Here is a 26,807-nt window from a genome sequence, read left to right as displayed (position 1 = left end):
GGCTGCAACATCGACAGCTGCCATCTGTGGAGGAAGTATTGTGTCCTGACACTTATACAATTTTGTGTTGGAAATTTTTCATCATCATCAGTTGTCATTCGTCGAGAGGATGCTGTGTCTCCGACATCATTGCCAGCTCCGTTATGTAGCTTTTACGGCACAAGCGTGGTGAGTGAACTTCCTACTTTTCTAAGCTCCTGCGTTCCTATACATGCACATGGTAGGTAGGGAGAACTGACTGCCCTAGAAATCTGCACGTGTGGGTTGTGAAAGGAAAAGCCAACGCGTTTTGTCTCAATTCAAAGGTAACTATAGAGAATACTATTTTACGGCCAGTGAGATTCAAGCAGTGTACTGTGTCCTGCTACGAGTTACCCTGTACTCAGTCAGTATCTGTGACATGTAGTATTTGGATATGAGGGGCGCCAATGTACAGAGTCGAGGGGGCTGAGGGTTCGTCAGAAAAACTGAGAGCATGTTGTGTTGTGACGTAAGAGTGCCTTTAGTGGTTATTCGTTTTCTCTTGTGTGTTCCATGTTGTACCATATATTTTGGTAAGTACAGTTTTCACAGGTGCGAGGTCTTTTATTGTGTTTGTATGTTCAGTGTGAGGAAAGCGAATTCAGACGTTGTTCCAACAATGTTTAACGTGTGTGTTAGTTTATGCCATTTGGAATGGGCAGTCTCTCTTGTTGTGGGTAAGGAGTATGGCTGACTGTTGTGAAACATGTAAAATAGCAGACACGATCAGCATTCAGGCAAAAGGTTTATATTCTAATACGAATTATTATATTAATGGTATATTTAAGGGTTCTCCTCTTCGTTCTCTTTTTTCTCTTCTTGTTTGTTATTTTTTGCGTAATTGATAGAGGGTCAACAATGTCTTTTGCGGTACCACAGGGGACTATCCTGGAGGAAATGTGGCAGATTTTAGCATTCCAAGGATCCCAGCTGCCAGAAGACAATACAAACACTTCTAAGAAAGTAAAGGCTGTGTGAGTAGACCATGCAGATATGGCAGAGAAAATAGAGGCTGATGAAGAAAAGCAGAGAAGAGGCAACAAGAATTTGACGATTGGTGGGTTAAAAACATTCATCTCTTTGGTCATCTGACGGTAAGTTTGACTACTTTTGTGCGAAGTAGGTTAAAAGAGAGTAGTGTCTGCAAGGCAGCAGAAAATACAGAGACAGAAAATGATCGTGAAAGTTTAGTTGGTATGCAAAATATTAAGGTTGTGTAAGTTAAGGGAGTGATCTTGAATAATCAGCTCCAATATTTCGTGAAAACGTGGAGTCTGAATGATTTCTACTGCCAGATAAGATAAATGAGGGCTGCACTGAAAAAGACGAGATGCGAATAGCACCTTGGTTGATACTGACTTAGCTGCAGTAATATCTAACCTATTGCGTGACAATGGGTGTTATATGAATGCTGTGGAGCGTGAATCAGATGTTCAAGGAAGAATATGTGCCACTAACTTTTGCGTCGTGCAAGAGTGCAAGAGCGTTCATCCGTCCGGGTAACCACGCGATTTAGCATGACTGCTTCCATTACGGAGAAGTATACTGGCCTGAATCGAATCTTGTCTTCGAAAGAGACCGTAAGATGAATCACATCTAAAGGAAAACATTGGTGTCTTAATGCAGTCGAATCATATCAGGGGATGCTGAGGGAATTAGGTTATGAAATAGGCATTAAAAGTAGATGAGTTTTGCTATTTGGGCAGCAAAACAACTAACGATGTCTAAAGTGTTGAGGATATACCATACGGACTGGGAGAAGGAAGAGAAGTTTATCTGAAAAAGAGAAATTTGTTAGCACTGAATATAACCTTTAAGTGTTTCAAGACTTTTCTGAAAATATTCTTTTGGAGCGTAGACTTCTATGGAAGTGAAACGTGAACAGCAGAAAGTTCAGACAATGAAGAGAATAGAAACATTCGGAATGTTGTGCTACAGAAGAATGCTGAAAATTACATTGGTAGGTTGAATAACTACTGAGAATATACGGGATCGAATTGAGGAGAAAAAGAGTATGGCACAACTAGACTAAAATAAGGGGCTCTTTGACAGAACACATTCTGAGGTATGGAGGAATGATAAGTTTGGCAATGGAGGGACATGCTTGGTTGTGTGTGTGTGTGTTTGTGTGTGCGTGTGTGAGTGTCTGCCTGTGTGCCTCTGTGTGGGTTCGCGGGGACGGGGAGGCTAGTAACTTTTCTGCATGTCCATAGCTGAGAAATCCTTTGCTCCTCTCAAGCAGTCTAGAATTTCATCGATGTTCTGTAATGGGTATACATCTTCTTTCGTGATTTAGTTCAGTCGTTGGTAGCTGACGTACAACCTTCACCTTCATCCAGACCTCAGGAGAGGATCAAGGACTCTCTGAATGTTCAACGATGTCACCTTGCAGCATCTTCTCCACTTCATCCCGTATTTCCTGTCGTTCAACCGGCGACACGTTGAACAAGTGCTGACTAATTGGAGAGTGATGGAATTTTGATACAGCGTTTTAGCACGAGCCGCTTGGTCTGTCATTTTTCCATTCCGGATTTTAAAACATTGTAAAATTGGTATGGAATGGCTACCACTCGTCAACGAGTGGACTACCAGATCCTGTTGGCAGTTCGATAGCAGGTTTCTCACCTGCGTTATCAGTTATGGTAGCAGCGCATGATACTTTGTCTGCCACTGATAGTTACTCTTGCACTGCATGTTCCTGTCGGTGGGACACCTCATTTTCGACTTTCGGCATAACCTTTTTTGTATCAAGAACATAGTCGACGATGAATATCCGACGTTAAAGAAGTAAGCTCCTGAGTTGACTCGTGGCCCTACAGGTTGTCCGTCGATGATGACATCAGTGAGATTCCCTGGCGTCTTTGTGACTTTCTTTCGTGGGGGTTTCCATCTGCAAAAGCCTCACCTATTTAGATGTTCGCCTCACTTAGTTTTCCTGAATTCGTTGGGTAAAAGAGTGGGCAGGTAGGCAGCGACATGTAGGGGAGTGACCTCGTCCAGGGTACGGTGACGGGCTGCGTCCCAAAGGTCCACTGTATCGTCTGCTGTTGTCTGGAATGAGTTGGACTCTTGTGACGGTTGACGTTTGGCGTTGTAGAAGTCGGCAAAAACTCGTCTTCTTTCTCTGCAATAGCGTACATCGTCCTTTGTCTTCCAAACATCTGTATTGTGGGGCGTTATGCTTGACGGGGGAGTTGGTTTTACATTCGTTGGCCGCGCACTGGGTTGTAGTTTGATGGTTGCGGCATAGGTCCAAGTTGGCGGAGTCCATTCTTCCTGGTGCATTCGGATGCTGGTGGAGATTGGTGCCAAAGATAGACACCGCTCTTCTTCATCATTATCTATTGCCACCTGACGTATCTGCTGTCTGTTGCTTACTCTGTCCGAGAGTTCTGTCTACAATAAAATACTGTATCTCTTCTCTCACTGCCTGGGCGTATGATACACGCAAGGTCGATGCTCTGGCAACACTTCAAGGATTCCTCTATTGTGACATACATTCCCACAGTAGCTTGATACATGTGTTCTGCAACTCCAGCATCAAGTGTGGGATTTTCTCAGATTCTATCATATTTGGATTTAAAACACGGCATATGGCCACAAAATGTAGGACTGTGCCATTTCCCTAGGAGTTTGGGCTGTGATCTTCGACTGTTCTTCCACTCTGTAGACTTGTCAATGATTGTTGCCAAACGTTTCCTTCAGAGCGGTCTAAAATTTATCCCATTTACTGATCTCCTGTCTGTTGTTCTCGATCCACGCCTCAGCTATGCTGTCCAAGTAAAAGTACACATTTGCCACACACGTTATATAATTCTACCCGTTGTATCTGGCGACTCGGTCGAAATAGTCAGCCATTTCGTCGGGTCCTGGTCAGAGTCTCGGGAAAACACTGATGGATGGGAGATGTGCAGCTGACTTGCTGCTGTTTTGGGATCCATTGCTCTCCTGATTAAACGGAACGTGAGAACGATGAAAGATCATATTTCAGTTCCCGTCCGTGCAAGCGACAGCTCTTACGTTGTCTAATTCGAGGCACGGCGATGTAGCTGTTCTGAAGTACCCGTGTGTCCACCAATTAATCAGTGTCACGTCGTAGCCAGACTAAAGTCCAAATCCGGAAAAAGGTTCGTCAGTAAAGTAGGTTTACTACGAACATCAATGTATAGACAGAACTTAACTGTCCTCTTGGATAGAGAGTGCTGCTGTTTATACAAATATCCGATGTTCCATAATATGGAAACATTATAAACACAAGAAATTACGATAACTTTCCAGAAATAATAAATATTTAGTAAAATTAATTTGTGGTGGTCGGGTTTGAACTGAAGACAGGCAGCACGGCAACCTGCAACGCTAACATTTGCGACACAGTGGATGTAGCACATCTCGCGGAAATATAAACCACGAGATGAGGAAAAGGTGATGAAATCTGAGTTTGGATCACAGTTCTGTATGGGTGAAAATGGAGACAACAGACATGAAAGTCCCTGAAATGTGGTATTACAGGATTCTGTGCAGTATGAAGTGGATCGATCAAGTAAGTAATGAAGACGTACTGCAGTGAATCATCGAGAAAAAATTTATGTGGATGAAAACAATTACAAGAAGAAATAGAAACGTTGGGCTCATATTAGGAGACGAGTCGCTGCCAAAAGCAGGAGCTGATGGCGTGGTAGAGGGAAAGAATAGCAGGAGTAGATGTGCAGGAGACAGATTATCGATGAGAAATCAAAGCAGCTTCACTTCCCTTTCCTTTACCTGAAGAAGGCTTTTGATCGACTATCATGTGATACCATACGGACTGCCCTCTAACAGCATGAATTACCTGAGGAACTAACTGAAGGAGTCCGGCTGCTCTATCACAACCGTAAAAGTGGAGTTCATTCTGTTATTATAGTATAAGGTAACTTTTCCGTAGCTATGGGTGTCCACCAGTGATCTGCTCTTTCTCCCCTCTTCTTTAACTATAATAATGAACACGATCACCAGAGATCTTCAGAAATTAGCTCTTTGGACAATACCGTATGGTGATGACGATCTACTGGTTGCTGAAGATTGTACTGACCTTCGAAGACAACTTCAAGCATGGAAGAACCGCCTTCAACGTACCACACTACTCCTAAATACAAAGAAGGCTGAATACCTGTCAGCAGATGCAAATGATATTGGTACTATAAAGACCGACGCTATATATATGCGAATGACTGAAATCTTCAAGTAGCTTTGCTCAAAAGTAACTGATGACGGCAAATCCATTCCCTAACTCACAAATTATGTTATCACTGCATAGCCTGAATGGTGGCCAATAACTGGTGGGCTTTGTGATAAAAGAAATTCTGGACCAACACACATCGAAAATATACCACTCTTGAATTCGGCTAGTTACTTGTACTATGCAGAATGTTGACTCGCAACAAAAGAAACAGAGCAACGACTAGCTGTAATGGAAACTTAAATGTTTTGGTGAACCTATGGTCTGTCACTTTATGGCCATGGCACCAATGACGGCCGATGTGTCACCTATCGTTGAGATGACGAGTGAAAGCCGTCCTCGGTGGCATGTGTGGTAATGTCAACAATCGACACTCGCAGCAAGAGGTGTGTGCCTCGGGAGCTATTAGTAAGTTACCGTCGTTCAGTGAGTTCAGAGTACTGTTGTCATAATGGCGGGTCAAATAGTTTTTGTTGTGCACCAAGCCTACAGCTCATGACAGTGTTCGCTGTACTTACTTAAGATATAGTACTGTCTTCGAAATTTAATGATTGTAAACATTGCAGTTATTCATACACTTCTGTGGGGTGGACTTGCCAGACCACTGTTACCTCGCAGCACAGTTGTTATTTGTGTGATATGTACTTGAAACAAATTTTCCACCACGTATGAAACAACCACACACAATTGTAAACTACCACAGAAGGGGCGATCCATGAAAGTTAAGCTGTTCCTTTAATTAATAAAATGTTCGTGCTTCAATTGTGTACGTTATTGCGTGAGAGAGGCGAAATAGCTTCAGATTTGAAGAAGAATGAAGTAATTCCAACGCCATAGAAAGAAGTTGCTGACAGGTCTGAAAATTAACGCACTATCAGTTAAATAAGTCATGGATGCAAAATACCAACAAGAATTCTTTAAAAAGAATGGAAAAATTGGTAGAAGCTAACCGCGAGGAACATCAGTGTGCATTCCCGAGAAATGCAGGAACACGTGACGCAATAATGATCCTATGACTTCTCTCAGAAGATAGGTTAAGGAAAGACAAACCCATGTTTATAACATTCGTAGCCTCAGAGAAAGCTCTTGACTATGTTGACTGGAATACTGTCTTTGAAATTTTTAAGGTAGCAGGGGTGAAACACAGGGAGCGAAAACCTATTTGCAACTTGTGCAGAAATCACACTGCACTTATGAGAAGCGCCACACGGCAGTTGTGAGAATCGAGGAATATGAAAAGGAAGCAGTGGTTGAGAAGTGAGTGAGATAGGATTGTAGCTATCCCCACTGTTACTCAATCTGTACATTGAACAAACTTGGAGTATTAATTAAAGTTCCATGAGAAGAAATAAAGACGTTGAGATTTGCCGATTATATTGTACTTGTGTGAGAAACAGCAAACGAGCAGTTGAAGGGAGTGCATAGTGTCTTGAAACGAAGATATAAGACGAACGTGAACAAAGAAAAACAAGGATTATGGAATGTAGTCGAATTAAAGCAGGTGATGCTAAAGGAATTAGATTAGGAAACGAGACACTTAAAGTAGTAGCTGAGTTTGGATATTTGGGCAGCAAAATAACTGATGATGAACGAAGCAGAGAAGATATAAATGTAGATTGGCATCGGGAAGATAAGCATTTCTGAATAAGAGAAACTTGTAAACATTGAATAAATAAATTTAAGTGTTAGGAAGTAATTTTTTAAGGTATTTATATGGAGTGGGACCATGTATGTAAGTGAAACGTGGACGATAAGCAGTTTAGACAAATAGAGAATAGAAGATTTAGAAATTTGGTGCTACAGAAGAATGTTGAAGATTAGATGAGTTGAGCATTTAACTAATGATGAGGTATTGAATAAACCGATGAGACAAGAAATTTGTGGCACAACTAGACCAAAAGAAGTGATCGGTTGATAAGACACATTCTGAGACATTAAGGGGTCTCTAGTTTAGTAATGGAGGGAAGTATTGGCTGTAAAAAATTGTAGATGGAGACCAGGAGATGAATACATTAAGCAAATTCGGAAGGATGTATTTTGCAATAGACGTTCAGAGATGAAGAGGTACACACAGGATAGATGGCATGGAGAGCTACATGAAACTAGTCTTCCGAGTGAAGGCCACAACAACAACGCATTTTTCGATCCATAGCTGGTACAAAACTGTATGGACACGTACTCCGAGCAGATCAAGACACGATAGAAAAATGGGAGGTGGTAAAAGAACGAGGCAATGTTGGCTGGATACCCTCCATGTAGACATCAAGACAGTGGGTCTCCGCCTTGACCAAGCACAAAACCTCCCCAAGTGGAGACAGAAAGCCAAAAGCAGCGAACTCCGATACATCGCAGAATAAGTGCCGAGGAAGAGGATGAGGAAGGAGACGAGGAAGAAGAAGAAGGCTAGTTTACAAGCAACAGAAATGAGATGCTGCTTATAATCAACAGTAGCTGCTCTTCCTTCACCGCTTAGACTACAAATATTCTAGGAATACCGGGAATTATAAGTCGTCTATAGCCCGATATACTTACTACCACTGAAGATTATAAATTTTGAATACTCGTAATAGAGAAATGTGTTAATAAATCCATATTGTCAAACTATGATGGGCTGAGGTTGAAAATGCGTTTAAGCATGCTAAACCTACCGATGAAATGCTCGTTGCATAAATTAATCTACCAGTGATGTGAAACTTGCTTTTTATACTAGTCTCGGTTCTGTGCCAGAGACCGTGCCCATATTCTGCAGCTGCACATGTGTGGGTGTTTGCGTGAACGCTCTTCGGATGATACATGCTGACTGACACGGTGTTTGATTCTAGTACTAAGCTTAGGCTAGCTATGAGTACTTCTAATTCTAACTATTGTAGCCGCTACTAGATCAGGCAAGATCCAGGCGGATGGCAATGATAGTTACCTGAAGTCACGCATTGTGGCCCGAGACTTGAAGCGACGCAAGCGCTCAGTGGCCGAGCAGTCGCAGTGCATGGCGCACAGAACCAGCGACGACGCAATCGTGATGATCAGTGGTATAGCCAGGTAGTTGATAATGATGGACACATGGTGCTCGCGCTCGTACAGCGGGATGACCTGTGACTTGTTGACCCTGGAGAAGTAGCAGGGGTAGGTGGCGCCCTCGGTGCCGTAGCTTGCGGTGAAGTTGTCACACACCACCTCCGGCGGATAGCCGCAGCCCTTGATGTTGACGAGCAGCACAGCCTCCCGCTCGCACACGACGGGCCCGGCCGCAAGCACGGCGGCAGCTTCGCTCTCATTCTCTCCCTTGTACTCGTACAGGGGTCGCTTGTAGTTCACATACAGGTGAGTGCAGGAGTACACATCGCTGGTGCACCCCTCGCGACATGAGCTCCAAGTGCAGTTGTACAGCCCAGTCAGGTCCTCCCGCCTGCAAACAAACAATACACCCCGTCTTCAGTACAAACAGTAGTTTTTAATTTTATTTGTACACATTGGCAAAGAAATCCACTACTGTGCAAGTACACTATTGATGACAAATTGCTGTAAACAGTATCGCAGAATTTTGGACATGGCTGCACGTTCAGAGACCGTGAATAGTTATAATTGAAATAAAACAGCCCTCGGTCACTATTTTTGACAAATTAACCGGGTTTCGACACTGCTAGGAGTGTATTCCTCAAAATGTAAATCAATGAATGGTCTACAGGGTGGTACAAAAAGGTACGGCCAAACTTTCAGGAAAGATTCCTCACACACAAAGAAAGAAACCATGTTATGTGGACATGTGTCCGGAAACGCTTAATTTCCATGTTATAGCTCATTTTAGTTTCGTCAGTATCTACTGTACTTCCTCGATTCACCGCCATTTGGCCCAATTGAAGGAAGGTAATGTTGACTTCTGTGCTTGTGTTGACATGCGACTCATTGCTCTACAGTACTAGCATCAAGCACATCAGTAAGTACCATCAACAGGTTAGTGTTCATCGCGAACGTGGTTTGCAGTCAGTGCAATGTTTACAAATGCGGAGTTGGCAGATGCCCATTTGATGTATGGATTAGCACGGGGTAATAGCCGTGGCGCGGTACGTTTGTATCGAGACATTTCCAGAACGAAGGTGTCCCGACAGGAAGACGTTCGAAGCAATTGATCGGCGTCTTAGGGAGCACGCAACATTCCAGCCTATGACTCGCGACTGGGGAAGACCTAGAACGACGAGGACACCTGCAATGGACGAGGAAATTCTTCGTGCAGTTGACGATAACCCTAATGTCAGCGTCAGAGGAGTTGCTGCTGTACAAGGTAACGTTGACCACGTCATTGTATGGAGAGTGCTACAGGAGAACCAGTTGTTTCCGTACCATGTACAGCGTGTGCAGGCGCTATCAGCAGCTGATTGGCCTCCACGGGTACACTTCTGTGAATGGTTCATCCAATAATGTGTCAATCCTCATTTCAGTGCAAATGTTCTCTTTATGGATGAGGTTTCATTCCAACGTGATCAAATTGTAAATTTTCAGAATCAACATGTGTGGGCTGACGAGAATCCTCACGCAATTGTGCAATCACGTCATCAACACAGATTTTCTGTGAACGTTTGGGCAGGCATTGTTGGTGATGTCTTGATTGGACCCCATGTTCTTCCACCTACGCTCAATGGAGCACGTTATCATGATTCCATACGGGATACTCTACCTGCGCTGCTAGAACATGTGCCTTTACAAGTACGACACAACATGTGGTTCACGCACGATGGAGCTCCTGCACATTTCAGTCGAAGTGTTCGTACGCTTCTCAACAACAGATTCGGTGACCGATGGATTGGTAGAGGCGGACCAATTCCATGGCCTCCACGCTCTCCTGACCTCAACCCTCTTGACTTTCATTTATGGGGGCATCGACTACGCAACCCCGGTACCAAATGTAGAGACTCTTCGTGCTCGTATTGTGGACGGCTGTGATACAATACGCCATTCTCCAGGGCTGCATCAGCGCATCAGGGATTCCATGCGACGGAGGGTGGATGCATGTATCCTCGCTAACGGAGGACCTTTTGAACATTTCCTGTAACAAAGTGTTTGAAGTTACGCTGGTACGTTCTGTTGCAGTGTGTTTCCATTCCATGATTAATGTGATTTGCAGAGAAGTAATAAAATGAGCTCTAACATGGAAAGTAAGCGTTTCCGGACACATGTCCGCATAACATATTTTCTTTCTTTGTGTGTGAGGAATGTTTCCTGAAAGTTTGGCCGTACCTTTTTGTAACACCTTGTATAACATGGTCACAGAATTATGACTAAAAATTTATGATACAGAGTATAAGTACAGAATCATCGTGGAAGATTGGCAGTACTTATATGTCATTTATAAAATGCCCTTTGGGAATATTTATTATTTTACAAATGACATATAAATACTGCCAATCTTTCACGATGATTCTGTACTTATACTCTGTATCATACGTATTAAATCATAATTCTGTCACCATGTTATAGACCATTCTTTGATTTAAATTCTGAGGAAGACACTGCTAGCAGTGTCGAAAACCGGTTAATTCGTTAAAAATAGTGACCGAGGGCTGTTTTCTTTCAATTATAAACAGTATCTACCGTAAAATATGCAGAGAGACCTGAAGTGGAATGACTGCATGAAACTGGTAGCAAGAAAAGCGGATGCCAGACAGATTCATAGTAAGAATCCTAAGGGAATGTAATCCATCCACGAAAGAAATGGATTACAAGGTACTTGTTATACCGATTCTTGAGTATTGTTAATTAATCTGGGACCGTTATCAGACATTACTAATAAGAGATAGAGAAGATCCGTGAAGGGCAGTGCATTTCATCACGCGAATGTTTGCTCGGCACGACAGCGTTACTGACAAGCTCAACAAACTCCATTGGCAGACGACCAAGAGAGGCGTTATGCATCACGGAGAGGTTTTCTCTTGAAATTTCGGAGAATACTTTCCGGAAGAGCCGGACAACACATTACTCCCTTCTACATATACCTCGCGAAATGACCACGACGAGAAAATTAGAAAAATTAAAGTTAATACGTAAGTTTAACGACTATCACTCTTCTCACACGCCATTCGCGAGTGGAACAGGGAATGGAGAATCAGTTAGTCGTACCAGAGGTACCCTCCACCGCCCCACACACTGTCAGGTAACTTGCGGAGTACGTGTGGACTACTCGTGGTGGGTGCACGTCATCGTACCTGCGTGTAAAAAGGAAATGTGCATTTGGCAGTATTGGCCGAGAGACTGCATCTGGGCCGCGTGAGATTGGCCGAGCGGTCTAGGGCGCTGCAGTCATGGACTGTGCGGCTGGTCCCGGCGGAGGTTCGAGTCCTCCCACGAGCATTGGTGTGTGTGTTTCTCCTTAGGATAATTTAGGTTAAATAGTGTGTAAGCTTAGGGACTGATGATATTAGCAGTTAAGCCCCATAAGATTTCACACACATTTGAACAATTTTTAGACTGCATCTGGGATGTTCGACCACCTAGCGCGTGCCTTTTTATTTGACGGCACTTCGGCGACTTGCGCGTCGATGATGATGAAATGATAATGACAACACACACGCTGAATCCCGAGCGGAGAAAGTGCCCAACGCGGCGAGGAAACGAACCCATGGCGCTATGATCGAGAGCCAGCAACGTGAACTGCAAGACCTCGAACTGCCGATGTGCCTGAGTCTAAATAAGCCGCCAACTGTCACAAGTGGGCCAGTTGACTAAGTCAAATGTACAGCTCTAAAATCCTACAAGGCATGGATGCGTAGAGACAAGTGAATGAAGCGTCGTTTTCCAACATCGGAATTTACGTGGGGACTTCGGAAAGTAACACATTGCTATGATTAGTCAAGCAACTTCTATTGTATGCTGCACAACTTTTCAAAGTGACACAGATACATGACACCATATTTCAGTTTGGTCACCAAGTGTCCGTGAGCAACCGTAGTAATGGATTATTTATGACGAATTTTGTTAGAGAACATATGTACTCTGATGGTTCAGTTAAAATTCCTAACTCCATGAAGAGGAACATGACAACCGAGGGTGATCACCACATATTATTCTTACTGCTCGCTTTTGAGCAATCAATACTTCCTGTTCAAATGATAAGGAGATTCAGAAAATTATTTGATAAAGTGCTACTGAGCGTAAATGTGCAAGATAAGCCAGAAGGTAGATAAATCTTTCCGGTACTAGCAATTATACGAAGAGCAAAAATAGCTGAACTTAATTGTTTGAAAAGCTCAGTAATACGTTTCTTCCACTTCAAGTTCTCATCAACACATATATTCAAACTTTTGGATATTCTGCCATATTTTCTGTCTCCTGTTCATGTGCTTCATTAATTTTTGGTATTATTATTTATAGAACAGAATTTGGCACAGTGTATTTTCTGAAAATTTAAAACTACGTCTGCAGGAAACCCGAAACATTCCCTCGCTTCTGTCAATGCGCCACTCTTTTTGCGCAGTGATCTTAGTGTGGGACGACATGTGTAACTTACTTTTTGAAGTCAGTACATGATTTACTCTCGCAACGCTCACTCATGTTAGGGTAATGCCTTTTGTTGGTTTTGAGCTGATGCTGACATTATGTAGCGATTATGTTTCACTCAGGATGTGATGAATCTTTTTTAAAAATTTTGTTTTCATGGCAAATAATTGTGGAAGATAGTGGCACATAGACCACTCTTTGTTATAATGTCAGTGGGATGCCCAAATGGGGGAATGTTTCGGGAGCCCGCTTGCAGTGGGGGCAGTGAGTAAGACAATTTGAAATCTGGAAGTAAACGTGTAAAGAGATTATAAAAACTGCTTAGAAGAATCGAAGTAAGAAGCAAATTAAAAAGAGACTGTTAAATTATGCATATTATATGTATTTAAAGAGGATTACAATAATATCGAAAAATGCCTGTTGAAAGTCAAAGTGTAGAAGCAATCCAGGGTCGGTGGAAGGAACAGTCATCAGCCGAAGGGCCTTATTGCACAATATACGGAAGCGCGAGCAGGGTGTCTCTCGAGAGAACAGGCTGGACCGTGCTGACTGTGAGACGTGTCACCTCGTCTGAGGGTGATGTAGCGTCGTGACATAAACTTTATTAGTTGTATAGACAATTGATGTGAGAGTGATTCAACGATAGTAATTCACGAAAGTGCGTGTCAAAAAAAAAAGGTTTATAAAACTGGTGGGAATTGGTAAACGATGGAGAATGATCAACAAGTTGGGTATGTATGCCCTGACGTGGTGTGTCAAACGACAGAACAGAGACCTATTACGTAGCATCTAAAACCGATATTCTAAAACTGAAGTGTTACGCTTTTGCGGGTACAGGAGAATAATGCTGAATTCGTGCATCGACGGAAATATCCTATCGAGGACAGGGCTTATGTCTTTATTACTGTTACCATGTACCTGAACGGAGCCGTGTTACTTCGCAAAAAATTACGCCAAGGCATTTGATGGAAACAAGCCACTTCGTTTGTCACATCGATCGACGGATGTTGTTTTCGTATTGGTGGTGAACTGTACAAGAGAAGCAATGTACACTGCCGTGAAAAACATTGGTACAACTTCTTAGAGCTTTCCATTTCACTCAAAATCTATCGTTGCAACAGTGCATATGAAGTATATGAAATAGTTACATTCACAGACCAATAGCACAAGCGATTCTGTGGTACCACGTATCGACCCATGATGATACGCCCAAATCAGTATGTAGAGAAGACTCCACAGGCGGCAATGTAGGTGCTGTCTCATCCAATCGATCGTACAGATATCGAATACTGTCCTGGGATCGTACTGGCCAGGGAAGTTGCTGCACGTCTTGAAGAGCACTTTGTGTTTCACGGGCAACGTGTGGGTAAGCGTTATACTACACTATTTGCCATTAAAATTGCTACACCACGAAGATGATGCTGTGATATGCAAATGATTAGCTTTTCAGAGCATTCACATTTGGTTGGAGCCGGTGGCGACATCTACAACGTGCTGACATGAGGAAAGTTTCCAACCGATTTCTCATACACAAACAGCAGTTGACCGGGGTTACCTGGTAGAATGTTGTTGTGATGCCTCGTGTAAGGACGAGAAATGCGTACCATCACGTTTCCCGCTTTGATAAAGGTCGGATTGTAGCCTATCGCGATTGCGGTTTATCGTATCGAGACATTGCTGCTCGCGTTGGTCGAGATCCAATCACTGTTAGCAGAATATGGAATCGGTGGGTTCAGGATGGTAATACGGAACGCCGTGCTGGATCCCAACGGCCTCGTATCAATAGCAGTCGACATTACAGGCATCTTATCCGCGTGGCTGTAACGGATCGCGCAGCCACGTCTCGATCACTGATTCAACAGATGGGGACGTTTGCAAGACAACAATCATCTGCACGAACAGTTCGACGACGTTTGCAGCACCATGGGCTATCAGCTCAGAGACCACGGCTGCGGTTACCCTTGACGCTGCATCACAAACAGGAGCGCCTGCGATGGTGTACTCAACGACGAACCTGGGTGCACGAACGGCAAAACGTCATTTATTCGGATGAATCCAGGTTCAGTTTACAGCATCATGATGGTAGCATCCGTGTTTGGCGACATCGCGGTGAACGCGCATTGGATGCGTGTATTCGTCATCGCCATACTGGCGTATCACCCGGCGTGATGGTATGGGGTGCCATTGGTTACACGTCTCGGTCACCTCTTGTTCGCACTGGCAGCACTTTGAACACTGGACGTTACATTTCGGATGTGTTACGACCCGTGGCTCTACCCTTCATTCGATCCCTGCGAAACCCTACATTTCAGCAGGATAATGCACGACCGCAGTTGCAGGTCCTGTACGGGCCTTTCTGGATACAGAAAATGTTCGACTGCTGCCCTAGCCAGCACATTCCCCAGATCTCTCACCAATTGAAAACGTCTGGTCAATGGTGGCCGAGCAACTGGCTCGTCACAATATACCAGTCACTACTTTTGATGAACTGTGGTAACGTGTTGAAGCTGCATGGGCAGCTGTACCTGTACACGCCATCCAAGCTGTGTTTGACTCAATGCCCAGGCGTATCAAGGCCGTTATTACGGCCATAGGTGGTTGTTCTGGGTAATGATTTTTCAGGATCTATGCACCCAAATCGCGTGAAAATGTAATCACATGTCAGTTCTAGTATAATATATTTGTCCAATGAATACCCGTGGACGAATGCACTCTACAATACAGCAAGCACAAGTGACCACCATTTGCCTCCAGGCAGGATCTGCTTTCATCGCTGAAGACTACGGCGCGCCATTCCATATTCCAAGTGATCTGCTGACAACACCAGTCGGGTCGTACACGTCGATATTGTGGCATGAGTAGAAGACGGGCTGGAAGTGTGCGTGTCTGTAGTCTCATTGCTAATAATCGGTTCATAATTCCTCCTGTTGACACGTCTGTGATGACAAGCCCTTTTTTCTATGGTGTAGTAGCTGTAGGATCCGCCACTGCTGCCATTACAATACGACGATCCTGGCGAGCGTCTGCGCTGCGTGGACGTCCAGAACATCGTCTACAGGTGTGAGAAGGTTCACGTGACTACTGATACCAGCATCATTACAGAACTGACGCAGCATGTCCAACTTGTGCGGCAGTTCTCCAAAAGAATTATCCTGCCATTCGTAAGGTCACAATTCGATCCCTTTCAAACTTGTTCAGTTGGCTGTAGGGCGCACGAGTGCCTCTCCGTGGCATCGTTGCCTGCATGCTTCACACATCTGCACCACACTAATCCTTCTAGCTGTGAGCATTCCCTATTAAAGGTTAGACGCAGTGGCACTCTGCTAGCTATGCCACTATGCGATCTGTTGGCGGACGACGTTGAACCGCCGTCGTCGAATCAAAATCGACGTCCTCTTTCCAGGTGTACTATATTCTTCCAGCAGTGTACTAAAGATAAGACGCTGAATCCATTCTTTACTTGCCACAAACTTTGCTCCCGCGTCACTGAGAATAGACAGGATTCTGATGTATGCCACCATCCGCAACTATCGATAACGAGAAGACGTCATCTACGAGACCATGTAGAAGTGAGTAGCATCCAAATGACGGTCCAGCGCCTAGTGAAATGGCTCAAATGGCTCTCAGCACTATGCGACTTAACTTCTGCGGTCATCAGTCGCCTAGAACTTAGAACTAATTAAACCTAACTGACCTAAGGACATCACACGCATCCATGCCCGAGGCAGGATTCGAACCTGCGACCGTAGCGGTCACGCGGTTCCAGACTGAAGCGCCTAGAACAGCACGGCCACACCGGCCGGTGCGCCTAGTGAGCCCACACCTAATATATCGGTTCCTTACGAATGAAACATGTATTTTAATAGACTGGAATAACAACAAATTCCATTCCAAAACATGAAATATAATAGACTGTAATTTGAAAACAGTAATTCAGGTTTCATTCTAAAAGATACCAATCGCTTTGAATTTTTTTTTTGGAACCTTCTGAACAGAGGAGCACTTTGTACTTTACTGTGGCATAGCAGTCGCAGTATAAATGCATGAATATGGGCCCGAAGTACCAGAGGTTAGAGTCAATCTTTCAGCGGTGTTACTCCTCTGGTTAACGCACACAATTGACAGAGTGTTGTGATAATACTATTCCATCTAGGTACGAGGGATTATTAACTTTTGATAGTCAAACGCTTAGCGATTAAGGAGTGACCGGAAACTGTGAAGAAGTCCCGAGCCTCGGAAGAAAAATACGACGTAGGCCAGCGGCGCGTGTGGGGAGGCAGTGAAGTGAAAGTAAGAGCTCGCTATAAAACTAAACCGAGCGACACATCTGCAATGGAACAGCCAGGCAGTCGGTCAGAAGCAAAAGCGCTGACGTCTAACACTGCGTCGTATAATCCTGCAAGATAAAATTAGCTTACGAACACAAATCGAACACTTAATCAATACCGTTCGTATTATAACATACGCCAGTTAGTTAGCAACACGGTCCAAGCTGATTACATGCTAATGTTAAGTGTGCCGCCCTCTCAGCTAATAATTATTTGTAAAAAATAAAGTCCGATTAGCTAAAATAAAAAGCATAAGCTGAGAGCGCCACCGCATCGGTTTCAAATGGAATGAATGCTTAATCTTTTAATACCGGTTATGTGACGGACATCGTCACAGAGTTGATAAATACCGAAATTGTGCTTTATGATGTGACACTTCACATTTCCACGAGTGGCTGGTCGTAGCTATGTGTATTCATATTTGATTTTATATTCCATCACACAACAAATTAATGAGGACTTCCAGCTGGAAAAAAATTTATGCTTTCGCAGTACCGGAGGAAATATCGCAACAGTGTCCGTCAGCGGATATAATACAGTTTCTTTTGATGTAAAAGAAGTGCTACTGCTTCGTTCATAGGTGAATAACAGTATACCTTATACTTGTAGATGTTTCACTCTCAACTGCTTGCAGATTTAGTAGAATTCATTTACTCCTGTTTTATGGATTTCACGAGCAGATACGACTTTACGTACATCCGCAGCTGCATACAAAAATTGCAGGCCACCGTGTGGCTCCTATCAATACTATCCCTTTACTCTCCCGTTCCCCTCCCACATGGAGCGAGGGAAAAACAGCCGTAATTTCTCTTAACTTGTTTCCGCACTTCTTACGCGAATATTACGTTGGTGGCAGTAGAACTGTTCTGCAGTCAGCTTCAAATTCCGGTTTTCTAAATTTTCTCAATAGTGTCTAACGAAATTAACGTCGTCTTCTCTCCAGGGATTCCCACTTCGCTTCATGAAGCATCTATGACATACTTGCATCCTGATCAAACCTATCGGTAACAAATCTAACACGACTCCTTTGAATTGCCTTGATGCCCTTTAATCCGATCTAATGTACTCGACAATGGGTCGCACTAGTGAACTATTCCTTGACTCCTTCGTAGATGAGTTACACTTTTCTAAAATTCTCGCAATCAACCGAAGTTGACCATTCGCTTTCCCTACTAGCGTCCTTACATGTTCGTTCCATTTCATATCGCTCTCTTAACGTTACCTCTAGGTATTAAACAGATACGACTGTGTCAAGCAGCAAACTACTAACGCTGTATTCGGATATTACCGGATTGCTTCCCCTATTCATCTTCATTAGCGGATGTTTCTCCACATTTAGAGCACGCTTTCCGTGCACTACAGCATCATCAGAAACAGCCGCAGATTGCTGTTCACCCTGTCCGTCATATTATTTATGTATATAGGGAATAAGAGCAGTCGTACCACACTTCGCTTGGGAACTCCTCACGATACCATTGTCTCTGATGAGCACTCACCGTCGAGGACAACTTACTTGGTTCTACAACGTAAGAAGTCTTTGAGCCACTCTTATATCTGGAAACCTATTCCATATGCTTGTACCTACGTTAATACTCTGCAGTGTGGTACCGTGTCAAACGCTTTCCGGAATCCTAGGAAAGTGGGATCTTCATGTTGCCTTCATCCATGGTTCGTAGGATCTCATACGAGAAAAGGGCAAACTGAGTTCTACATGAGTGATGCTTTCTAAATCCGCGCTGATTTGTGGACAGAAGCTTTTCCATCTCAAGATTATTTATTATACTCTAACTCATAATATTTTCAGGAATCCGGCAGCAAATCGATGTTAAGGATATAGGTCTGTAATTATTCGGATGCGTTCTTTTACCGTTTTTATATAAGGGAGTCACCTGTACTTTTTTCCAGTCGCTTGGGACTTTTCACTGGAGGAGAGATTCGTGATAAATGAAAGCTACGTAAGTGGCGAATGCCGCTGCGTATTCTCTGCAAAACTGAGCTGGTCATCCATCCACATATGGCGACATACTTGTTTTCAGCTCTTTCAGGGAGCCTATCACTATCTCCTCCGTATGGGAGTCCATGCGACCGTCAAACGAAGGTATGCTTGTAAAATATTCCTGCTTAAATATTTCTTAAACATAAAATTTAACTATTCACCTTTCCACAGGCCACAGGTAAGCGTTTCATCTCCAGTGTTATACAGTAAGAAGCACTAACTTATACGGTGTACAATATATTTCTTGAAAATAGCACATTTCCGATTCCCTGCTTCACTGTAATTAACTGAATCATTGTACGATCAAAGAAAGCTGAAACCAGCAAATAAAATTAAAAAGTATCATTAAGTGTTTCTTTTGTTAAAAAAATATTCAAACAATCGCTTAATGTTCGCATCTGTTTAGTTACGGATCAGTTCAGCGTTTATCGTCAAAACTGTACATGGATTTTATGCTTTGTTTTATATGAGTAAGCAAGAATGTCTTTTGTCAAAGTTCTATCACTCATTCGAAAATAGTGAAGGAAGGAAGGAATTTAGTGTTTAACATACATCGAAGTCGTGGTAATTAAAGATGGAGCGGAAGCATGGGTTTGAGAATGGAGAAGGAAATATGTCATCTTATTTTCGAAGGCACCGTCCCGACATTCACCACTGTAGATTTAGGGAAGTACTGGACAATGTAGGTGATAGGACGAGGATTTTAGCCCCTATCCTCCTCAGCTCGCATCCAATGCTTCCTGTTGCAATACTCTTGTACTCCGCAAGAAACCGTACAGTGTCTGAGAGAAGGTACTGATTGTGCTATTGTACGCCTCTGAATTTATCAAATTTTACTGCGGCTCTCAAATTTTTGTGAATAAGATTCTCTGCGCTCAACTACATATTTCTTATAATGTCTCCCTCTGCACTTCGTTAAGCACTTCTGTGACACTTCTATGCAGACGAAACAAATCCATGACGAACTTTGTAGCTCTTTATGCAATCTATCTTCCGTTAATCAAATTGAGTAATGATGCCAGACTAATGAAACAGTACTAAAGAATTGGTTCGACGAGCATTTTCTAAGTGGTCTGCGTCGTTCCTGAATTGAATTTTCTTATGACTGTTCCATTAAAACTGAGTTTGTCATATGCCTTCCCCACTGCTAGATTTATGTCGTTGGTCAACTGCAGGATGTGCAAAATAAAAGTGGCCCTTACAATATTTCATGCAACTCAGGACAGGAAACCTGTCTAACACCATCTGCCCCAGCTGCGGATAATATATAATAAGTTGAGATGTATGGTGAATTTTAAGGTCCAGTTTTATTGTGTCCACACAGTATAAGTCTTTCAAAATGCTTGACGGTTGAGTCTGGTTCCAGTGATCCTCGAGATGTGATAGCAAACGGCAACTCCTGATGCAGGCGAAACAGCAAGCAGATATTACCGTAAGCAAAAACCAACAAATTGTTAACGAATTGTTTTTCTATTTTAAAAATAAATCAGATTGTAAATATCTTTAATTAGAGACCACAGCTGACGCTTTACTTCGATAAAGCGAAACTCGTCTGGCTAGGAAAACACGTATTTTGTCCGAAAATAACCTCAGAAAACGTTTCCTCGTTGACCAAACTCGCAAAATGATTAAAGAAAATGTTTATCGCTTACTATATTTTCGCTGCGAATGGAGTAAACTGCCGCATCAGGCATGACGTTTTAATTTACTACTTCTATACTGCTAACATTAACCGTAACACATTTTGCGGACAGTATCCAAATACACAATTGTACCGGGTGAGAATTACTGAACTATATAAAAAATAAACGTAAATTAGTTACAAACTGCAGTGTGCACACACTTCATTCAAAATGTAAGCGTCACTACAGATATTTGGATTTAGGTTATGACATGTTCGATATGCCTGCCATCCTTGGCGATGATGTGGGGAAGACAAATAGCGAAATTCTGCATGACACACTGAAGTGTCGGAACATCGATGCTGTCGATAAGCTCCTGAAAGGCTCTTTTCAGCTCAGCAACGGTTTTGGGATTATTGCTGTACACCTTGTCTTTAATACAGCCTCACAAAAATAGGAGTCGCATGTGTTCAGATCTGGAGAATATGGTAGCCAATCTAGGCTCATACCAGTGGCTTCTGGGTACCCCAGAGCCAGAATGCGAACCCCACAGTGCTCATCCAGCACATCAAACATTCTCTTGCTTCGATGGGGTCGAGCTCCGCCTTGCATGAACCACATCTTGTCGAAATAGGGTCACTTTCGATAATAGGAATGAAATCATCTTCCTAAACCTTCATGTACCGTTCGGTAGTCACAGAGCCATCGAGGAATATCGCACCGATTATTCCGTGACTGGACATTGCACATCGTACTGTCACAAGTTGAGGATGAAGAGACTTCTCGATCGCGAAAAGCGGGTTCTCACTCCCCCAAAGGCGCAATTTTGCTTACTGACAAACCCATCCAAATGAAAGTGGGCCTCGTCGCTAAACCAAATGATATTCACATCACAGTCCTGTCAGTCAGTTCTTTGGACAATATTGTTGGCGAAACACAACCGCTGTTCCATGGCCCTGGGGCTTAATGGGTGGTGGGTTTGAATTTTGTATGGGAAGATATGCAGGTCTTCAACAACAATTTGTCGCACAGTCTCCCGGTTGATTCTCACCTGTCGTGCAGTTCGTCTGATCGATTTCCTGGGGCTGGTTTGAAACAGGGCGTCTTCTCTATGTTTTCAGGCGTTTTCACCCTTTTTGGATGACCGACATTTCCAATACTGTCATCACGAACACTACCCGTTATCTCAAACTTGCGAATCAAATTCTTGATTGGATCGGTTGTCTTCAGCTTGAATTCGGTCACAAACATCCTTTGAGCCGCAGCTGCGCTCACATTGCATAGCAGACCTTCACAAGCGCCATACGCTCAGGCACGCTGTACAGTCACATTTTCACGCGCAAATGGCCGACAACAACAAGGCACGTGCGCATGCGTCAAGTAATTCCCGTCATGCCCCGCCGCCAGTCTTGCAGCTTGAACGTCCTAACGCAAACCGTTCAGACGTTATGACGATTTTATTTCATATAGTTCAATAACTGTCACCCTGTAACTGAAAAATTGTATAAATTTACGACGCAATGTTCAGAAGAGATGACATTATGATGATTGAACTGTGTGATAACAAATGTGCAAGGTGGGATTAGCTTCAGATACAGGTGAAATATGCGTACAAATATGTGTGAAATACGTTAAATGTATGTGAAATATATGTGACATGTGCGTACTCTGGCAATGCTATGTGTAAAAAGTTCCTCCTAAACCTCTGGACCGATTCCAACCAAGCTTGGTACACACATTACTTACCATCTGGAAAGAAATACTGTGAGGGTGAGAACCACCGGCCTCCTATTTACGGTGGGGATGACAACTTAGTAATGGTAAGAGAAACTGGGGAGGAGGGAAGCTAGAGGTGGACGTAGAGAGGGGGAGGAGGAAATGGACTGAGAGAGGGAAAGGGGAGATGGTCAGAGAGAGAGGAAAGTGAGGATTTTGTATTAGAAGTCGTGAGGAGATGAACGTAGTGGAGAGAAGAGGGAGGAGATGGATTTAGAGGGGGAAGAGGAGATGGACTTAAAGGGTGGAAGGAAGTGATGTACACAGAGATGGGGAGGAGCAGATGGACAGAGAGAGGGGGAGAGGGGAGATGGACAGACAGGGGGAGGGTGAGATAGACAGAGGGGGATGGAGTAATAGAAGATTGGAATAAATATATTCCCGGTAAATGCTGGATACTCTAACTAGTGACATAACATTTAATTATGTTTCGAGTCAACTGGCCATCTTTCCACCAGACAAAGCCGTTTTGCAACTTTTTTTGCGTTTACTAACAAATTTCTTACAGTGCACCTTCCTGTGCACCACTGTGACATCTGCGAAGAGCTTCATTTGGCTACATACGTTATTCTCCAGGCAAACAGATCTTATGCTCAGCTCGCTCTGTTCAGCCATTATATCCAGGCGCCACAGACTTCGGCGACCAGGTCGGTGCCGTGTTTCTTGACTTCGACTGGATTCAGGATTTCCTTGCAGATAGAACAGAATACTTCACTTTTAAGAGAAAGAAATGAGTAGATGTTATGGTAATTTCACGGAGGTGTGACTGGACCGTTAGTGTTTACAATTTACAGGCCTAACCAAAATTTGCACACACAGATGTCACAGCATGATCTCTTGCATGTTATTAGCAAAAAATGTCTCTTAAAAACCTTCTTCTCCGTGCATATTTTACCATAATGATCTTCCAGTGGTATCGATTTATTTTTGAAAAAATGCTACATTGTTTGTCTAGTTGTTTGTTGTTAATTAAGTTTTGGGTGTTGGTCATATATAATCTTTGTGGGCCTAACAGATAACGATGTCTTTCTACAAGACGAAAACTACGCTCGGCCACACGAGGCCAGATATCTTCACCAAATATATTTCAGCACACTGAGTGGCTATCTGGGTCTTACGACCTGAATCTCAAGGAGAATGTTTGAGATATTCTAAGAAAGCGTGCTGCTGTTCGTTGTCCTGCTTCCCAGACTCTTGGGAATAAGAATGGCATTCACTTAATAGACATAATTAACTCTATTATGCAATGCAGTAAGGGCTTCATTCCTATTGTAGTATCGTAACCTAGAATGAGATTACTTATTCCAACTGATGCTTCCTCTCAACTATTAGTTCTTCTTCTGTAACTATGTTTCTATATTTTTGTGCTGCTTCATATGTTATACATTTTGCATGTATTTCGTCTAATAGATCTCTAATTCTTCTGAATTAACGTTAGTCAGTGCTTTTCTTGATTTGTGGGAACTACTGCGTGTGACTCGGTGTATATGGACATTCCGATGCTGATACTGATGCCATTGTCTACAATGATTACAGCGACGAAGAAAATACAGGGTCATCCTGAAAGATTTCAACCGATTTCAAAGGTTGACACTTGTGACCAAATGTAGAGGAAAATGACCTTTTACATTTCAGTAAAAGTGGAAATGTAATAGGGATTGGGGACGAGACGGGCGACGCCCGACAAAAGTCAGTGATGAGGAACCTGAGAATAATTATAATAAATAATTAGTTATAATAATAATGCCGGAGAACTGTGATTCTCGAACAAGTGCTACACAAACGATGAACGAAACTACTCAGATAATTACATGAACCATTTTTCTGTGATGCAGGTAGGAATATCCTCTATTTCCTGATTTACTATTCACAATTTGTTAGTGAAGGTATAATTAAAGTAATTACACCTTGCATGGCTGCGTATAATTAGCCTTTCTTCATATGCTGCAGCTCAGGGTATAGAGGAAATAAACTGTAATATAGATGGTATAATAAGAAACTTCAGTCTTTTAGTTTAGTGTGACTTCAGTGTACAAGCCATTATTCGATATCCATTGGTGTCTCAGACATGTTACCTTTTGCACGATACCATTATTTCGAGCGTATCTCGCAGTAAACTATACACAATGTTTTTCCGAACAGAAGGTCCAATCACTGAGGGCTATTCCGACTGTAAGACGTATAAAGTGTTTGTTGCACAATGCTTAGAACTATACCTAACATAAAAACAGAGAACAATGATTTTCATGAATCGTCAAATGTTCATGCACTATTAAACCCGCGGTATTTAGTTTAGCTTGAGCTAAGGTGACAGAGTGGAATTAAAAGCGAATGCGTCTGTCTAAGAATAACAGAAATGGCTTCAGAAAGCATTCAAGTCTTGCGATACCTCCATTAGTCGATGACCTGAAGCCCTTTGGATCCCGCTTTTACGAGATCAAAGTGGCGTCGAAGGCTGGAAACCTTAACACTCCAGAAGTTGCAGGCAACTAGACATGGGCTTTCATCTCACAACGGCTACAAGGTCGTCGAATTTTTTTTTTATCAGTATCACGTTACGTTCATATTTAAGACAGTAAATAGCTTTTTCGAGCTCTTTGAAGTTTGAAGCATAAGGCATCCACAAAACTTAATATCTCGGCGAAGAGAATAAATAGTTTGCGAATATTGTCCAAGGTACAATAAATATGACAATCATTCTTTTGGCGAATAGAGCTAAACAATTTGTGTGTAGTAACATTACTGCTGGCCACCGTATGAATTATTATCGAAAGAGTGTGGCTTCAGATACAAATACGAAGTGTACAAAATAGCCACCCGCAGTGGTCGAGCGATTCTAGGTGCATCAGTCTGGAACCGCGCGAACGCTACGGTCGCAGGTTCGAATCCTGCCTCGGGCATGGATGTTTGTGATGTCCTTAGGTTAGTTAGTTTTAAGTAGTTCTAAGTTCTAGGGGACTGATGACCTCAGATGTTAAAGTCTCATAGTGCTCAGAGCTATTTCTACAAAGCAAGGTGTACAAAATAGCAAATATTCTTCAAACTCAAATTTTTCTTTAGAAGTTAAGAGGAATTTGAGCTGTGATTTTCGTTCATCCAATTTTCTGAAAGAAATCAATCTGGCTTTTTTAATGTCCAGTTTCCATGGTATTCTGTCTGGGACACAGAAAAACATAGAAAAACCTACTGCCTGTAAAATGTTGCTTATCCTGTTTTTAACATCACCTGTAAAAGGTAAACTACACCTGTTACTTTTCAGTCTGTCTTCGTTGTTCGCTGGGTTCAGCAGGGATCGCGCATGGAACAGGAGAGGGCTGGAATGTTAGTGGTACTCGAAACACCGTCCTCCACATTTGATAGTGTGGCTTCCCTAGCGTAAAATGAAGATGTTTTACGCAACACTGAATGTGCGATCTGCGGTGTGGATGCATGTTGCGGCCTCGCATTTGGCATACGTCCCACCCATTTTGTGAAAGTTTTAACAGAACAAATTGACATACGGTATACTGTTGCACTTCTCTTTTCCAGAGCTAGCGGATGCTCGTAATGATGTATATAGGTCATAAAACAAGCGTAAGCTGCATCCATTTCTCGTTACATAATGATGTTACCGCCATTGGCTACAAAAAACGTAGCCGCCCGCTATTAGCCGAGCGGTCTAGGGCGCTGCAGTCATAGACTGTGCGGCTGGTCCCGGCGGAGGTTCGAGTCCTCCCTCGGGCATGGGTGTGTGTGTTATCCTTAGGATAATTTAGGTTAAGTAGTGTGTAAGCTTAGGGACTGATGACCTTAGCAGTTAAGTCCCATAAGATTTCACACACATTTGAACATTTTTTTTTTTTTTTTTTTACCAAAAATGTACTAGTCTCTTCACGCATTATCACTGGTCATAAATGTGGTACGATATACTGAATGGATTATGAAACAGTTTGTCCCTCTATTCTATCATGGACACCCTGTAAATGGCACCCTTGCGAGTCATATAGATCGTTTCTAGCCATAAACTAGACATTTATTTAAGTATCAAAATTTTCTTCGAAGGGCTACGTTTTTGTGTGAGGAATGTATTTTTCATCCACAGCCTAATAACTGATGCATTGCATTTACATTACAGTACGAAAATGGTTCAAATGGCTCTGAGCACTATGGGACTTAACTGCTGAGGTCATCAGTCCCCTAGAACTTAGAACTACTTAAACCTAACTAACGTAAGGACATCACACACATCCACGCCCGAGGTAGGATTCGAACCTGCGCCCGTAGCAGTCGCTCAGTTCCAGACTGTAGCGCCTAGAACCGCATTACAGTACGGCTCAAGAACAAGACTCCAGAGAATAATATCCAGAAATATATGCGTCAGT

The 26,807-nt window shown here is 42.9% G+C and overlaps 1 protein-coding gene across 1 annotated transcript in view; it reads right to left on the bottom strand.

The window, feature by feature from the left end:
- Positions 1-26,807, bottom strand: part of LOC124722674 (protein tipE) — a 512,209-nt gene that overhangs the window by 292,625 nt on the left and 192,777 nt on the right. The window contains exon 2 of the mRNA XM_047247818.1: positions 8,154-8,642. Coding sequence (XP_047103774.1) covers positions 8,154-8,642 — 489 coding nt within the window. The remainder of the gene's footprint in view (positions 1-8,153; positions 8,643-26,807) is intronic.

This window comes from Schistocerca piceifrons, chromosome X (assembly GCF_021461385.2).
Source record: "Schistocerca piceifrons isolate TAMUIC-IGC-003096 chromosome X, iqSchPice1.1, whole genome shotgun sequence".
In the NCBI taxonomy this organism is placed as follows: domain Eukaryota; kingdom Metazoa; phylum Arthropoda; class Insecta; order Orthoptera; family Acrididae; genus Schistocerca; species Schistocerca piceifrons.
Note: the sequence above shows the minus strand (reverse complement) of the source record. Positions and strands in the feature narration are given on the sequence as shown.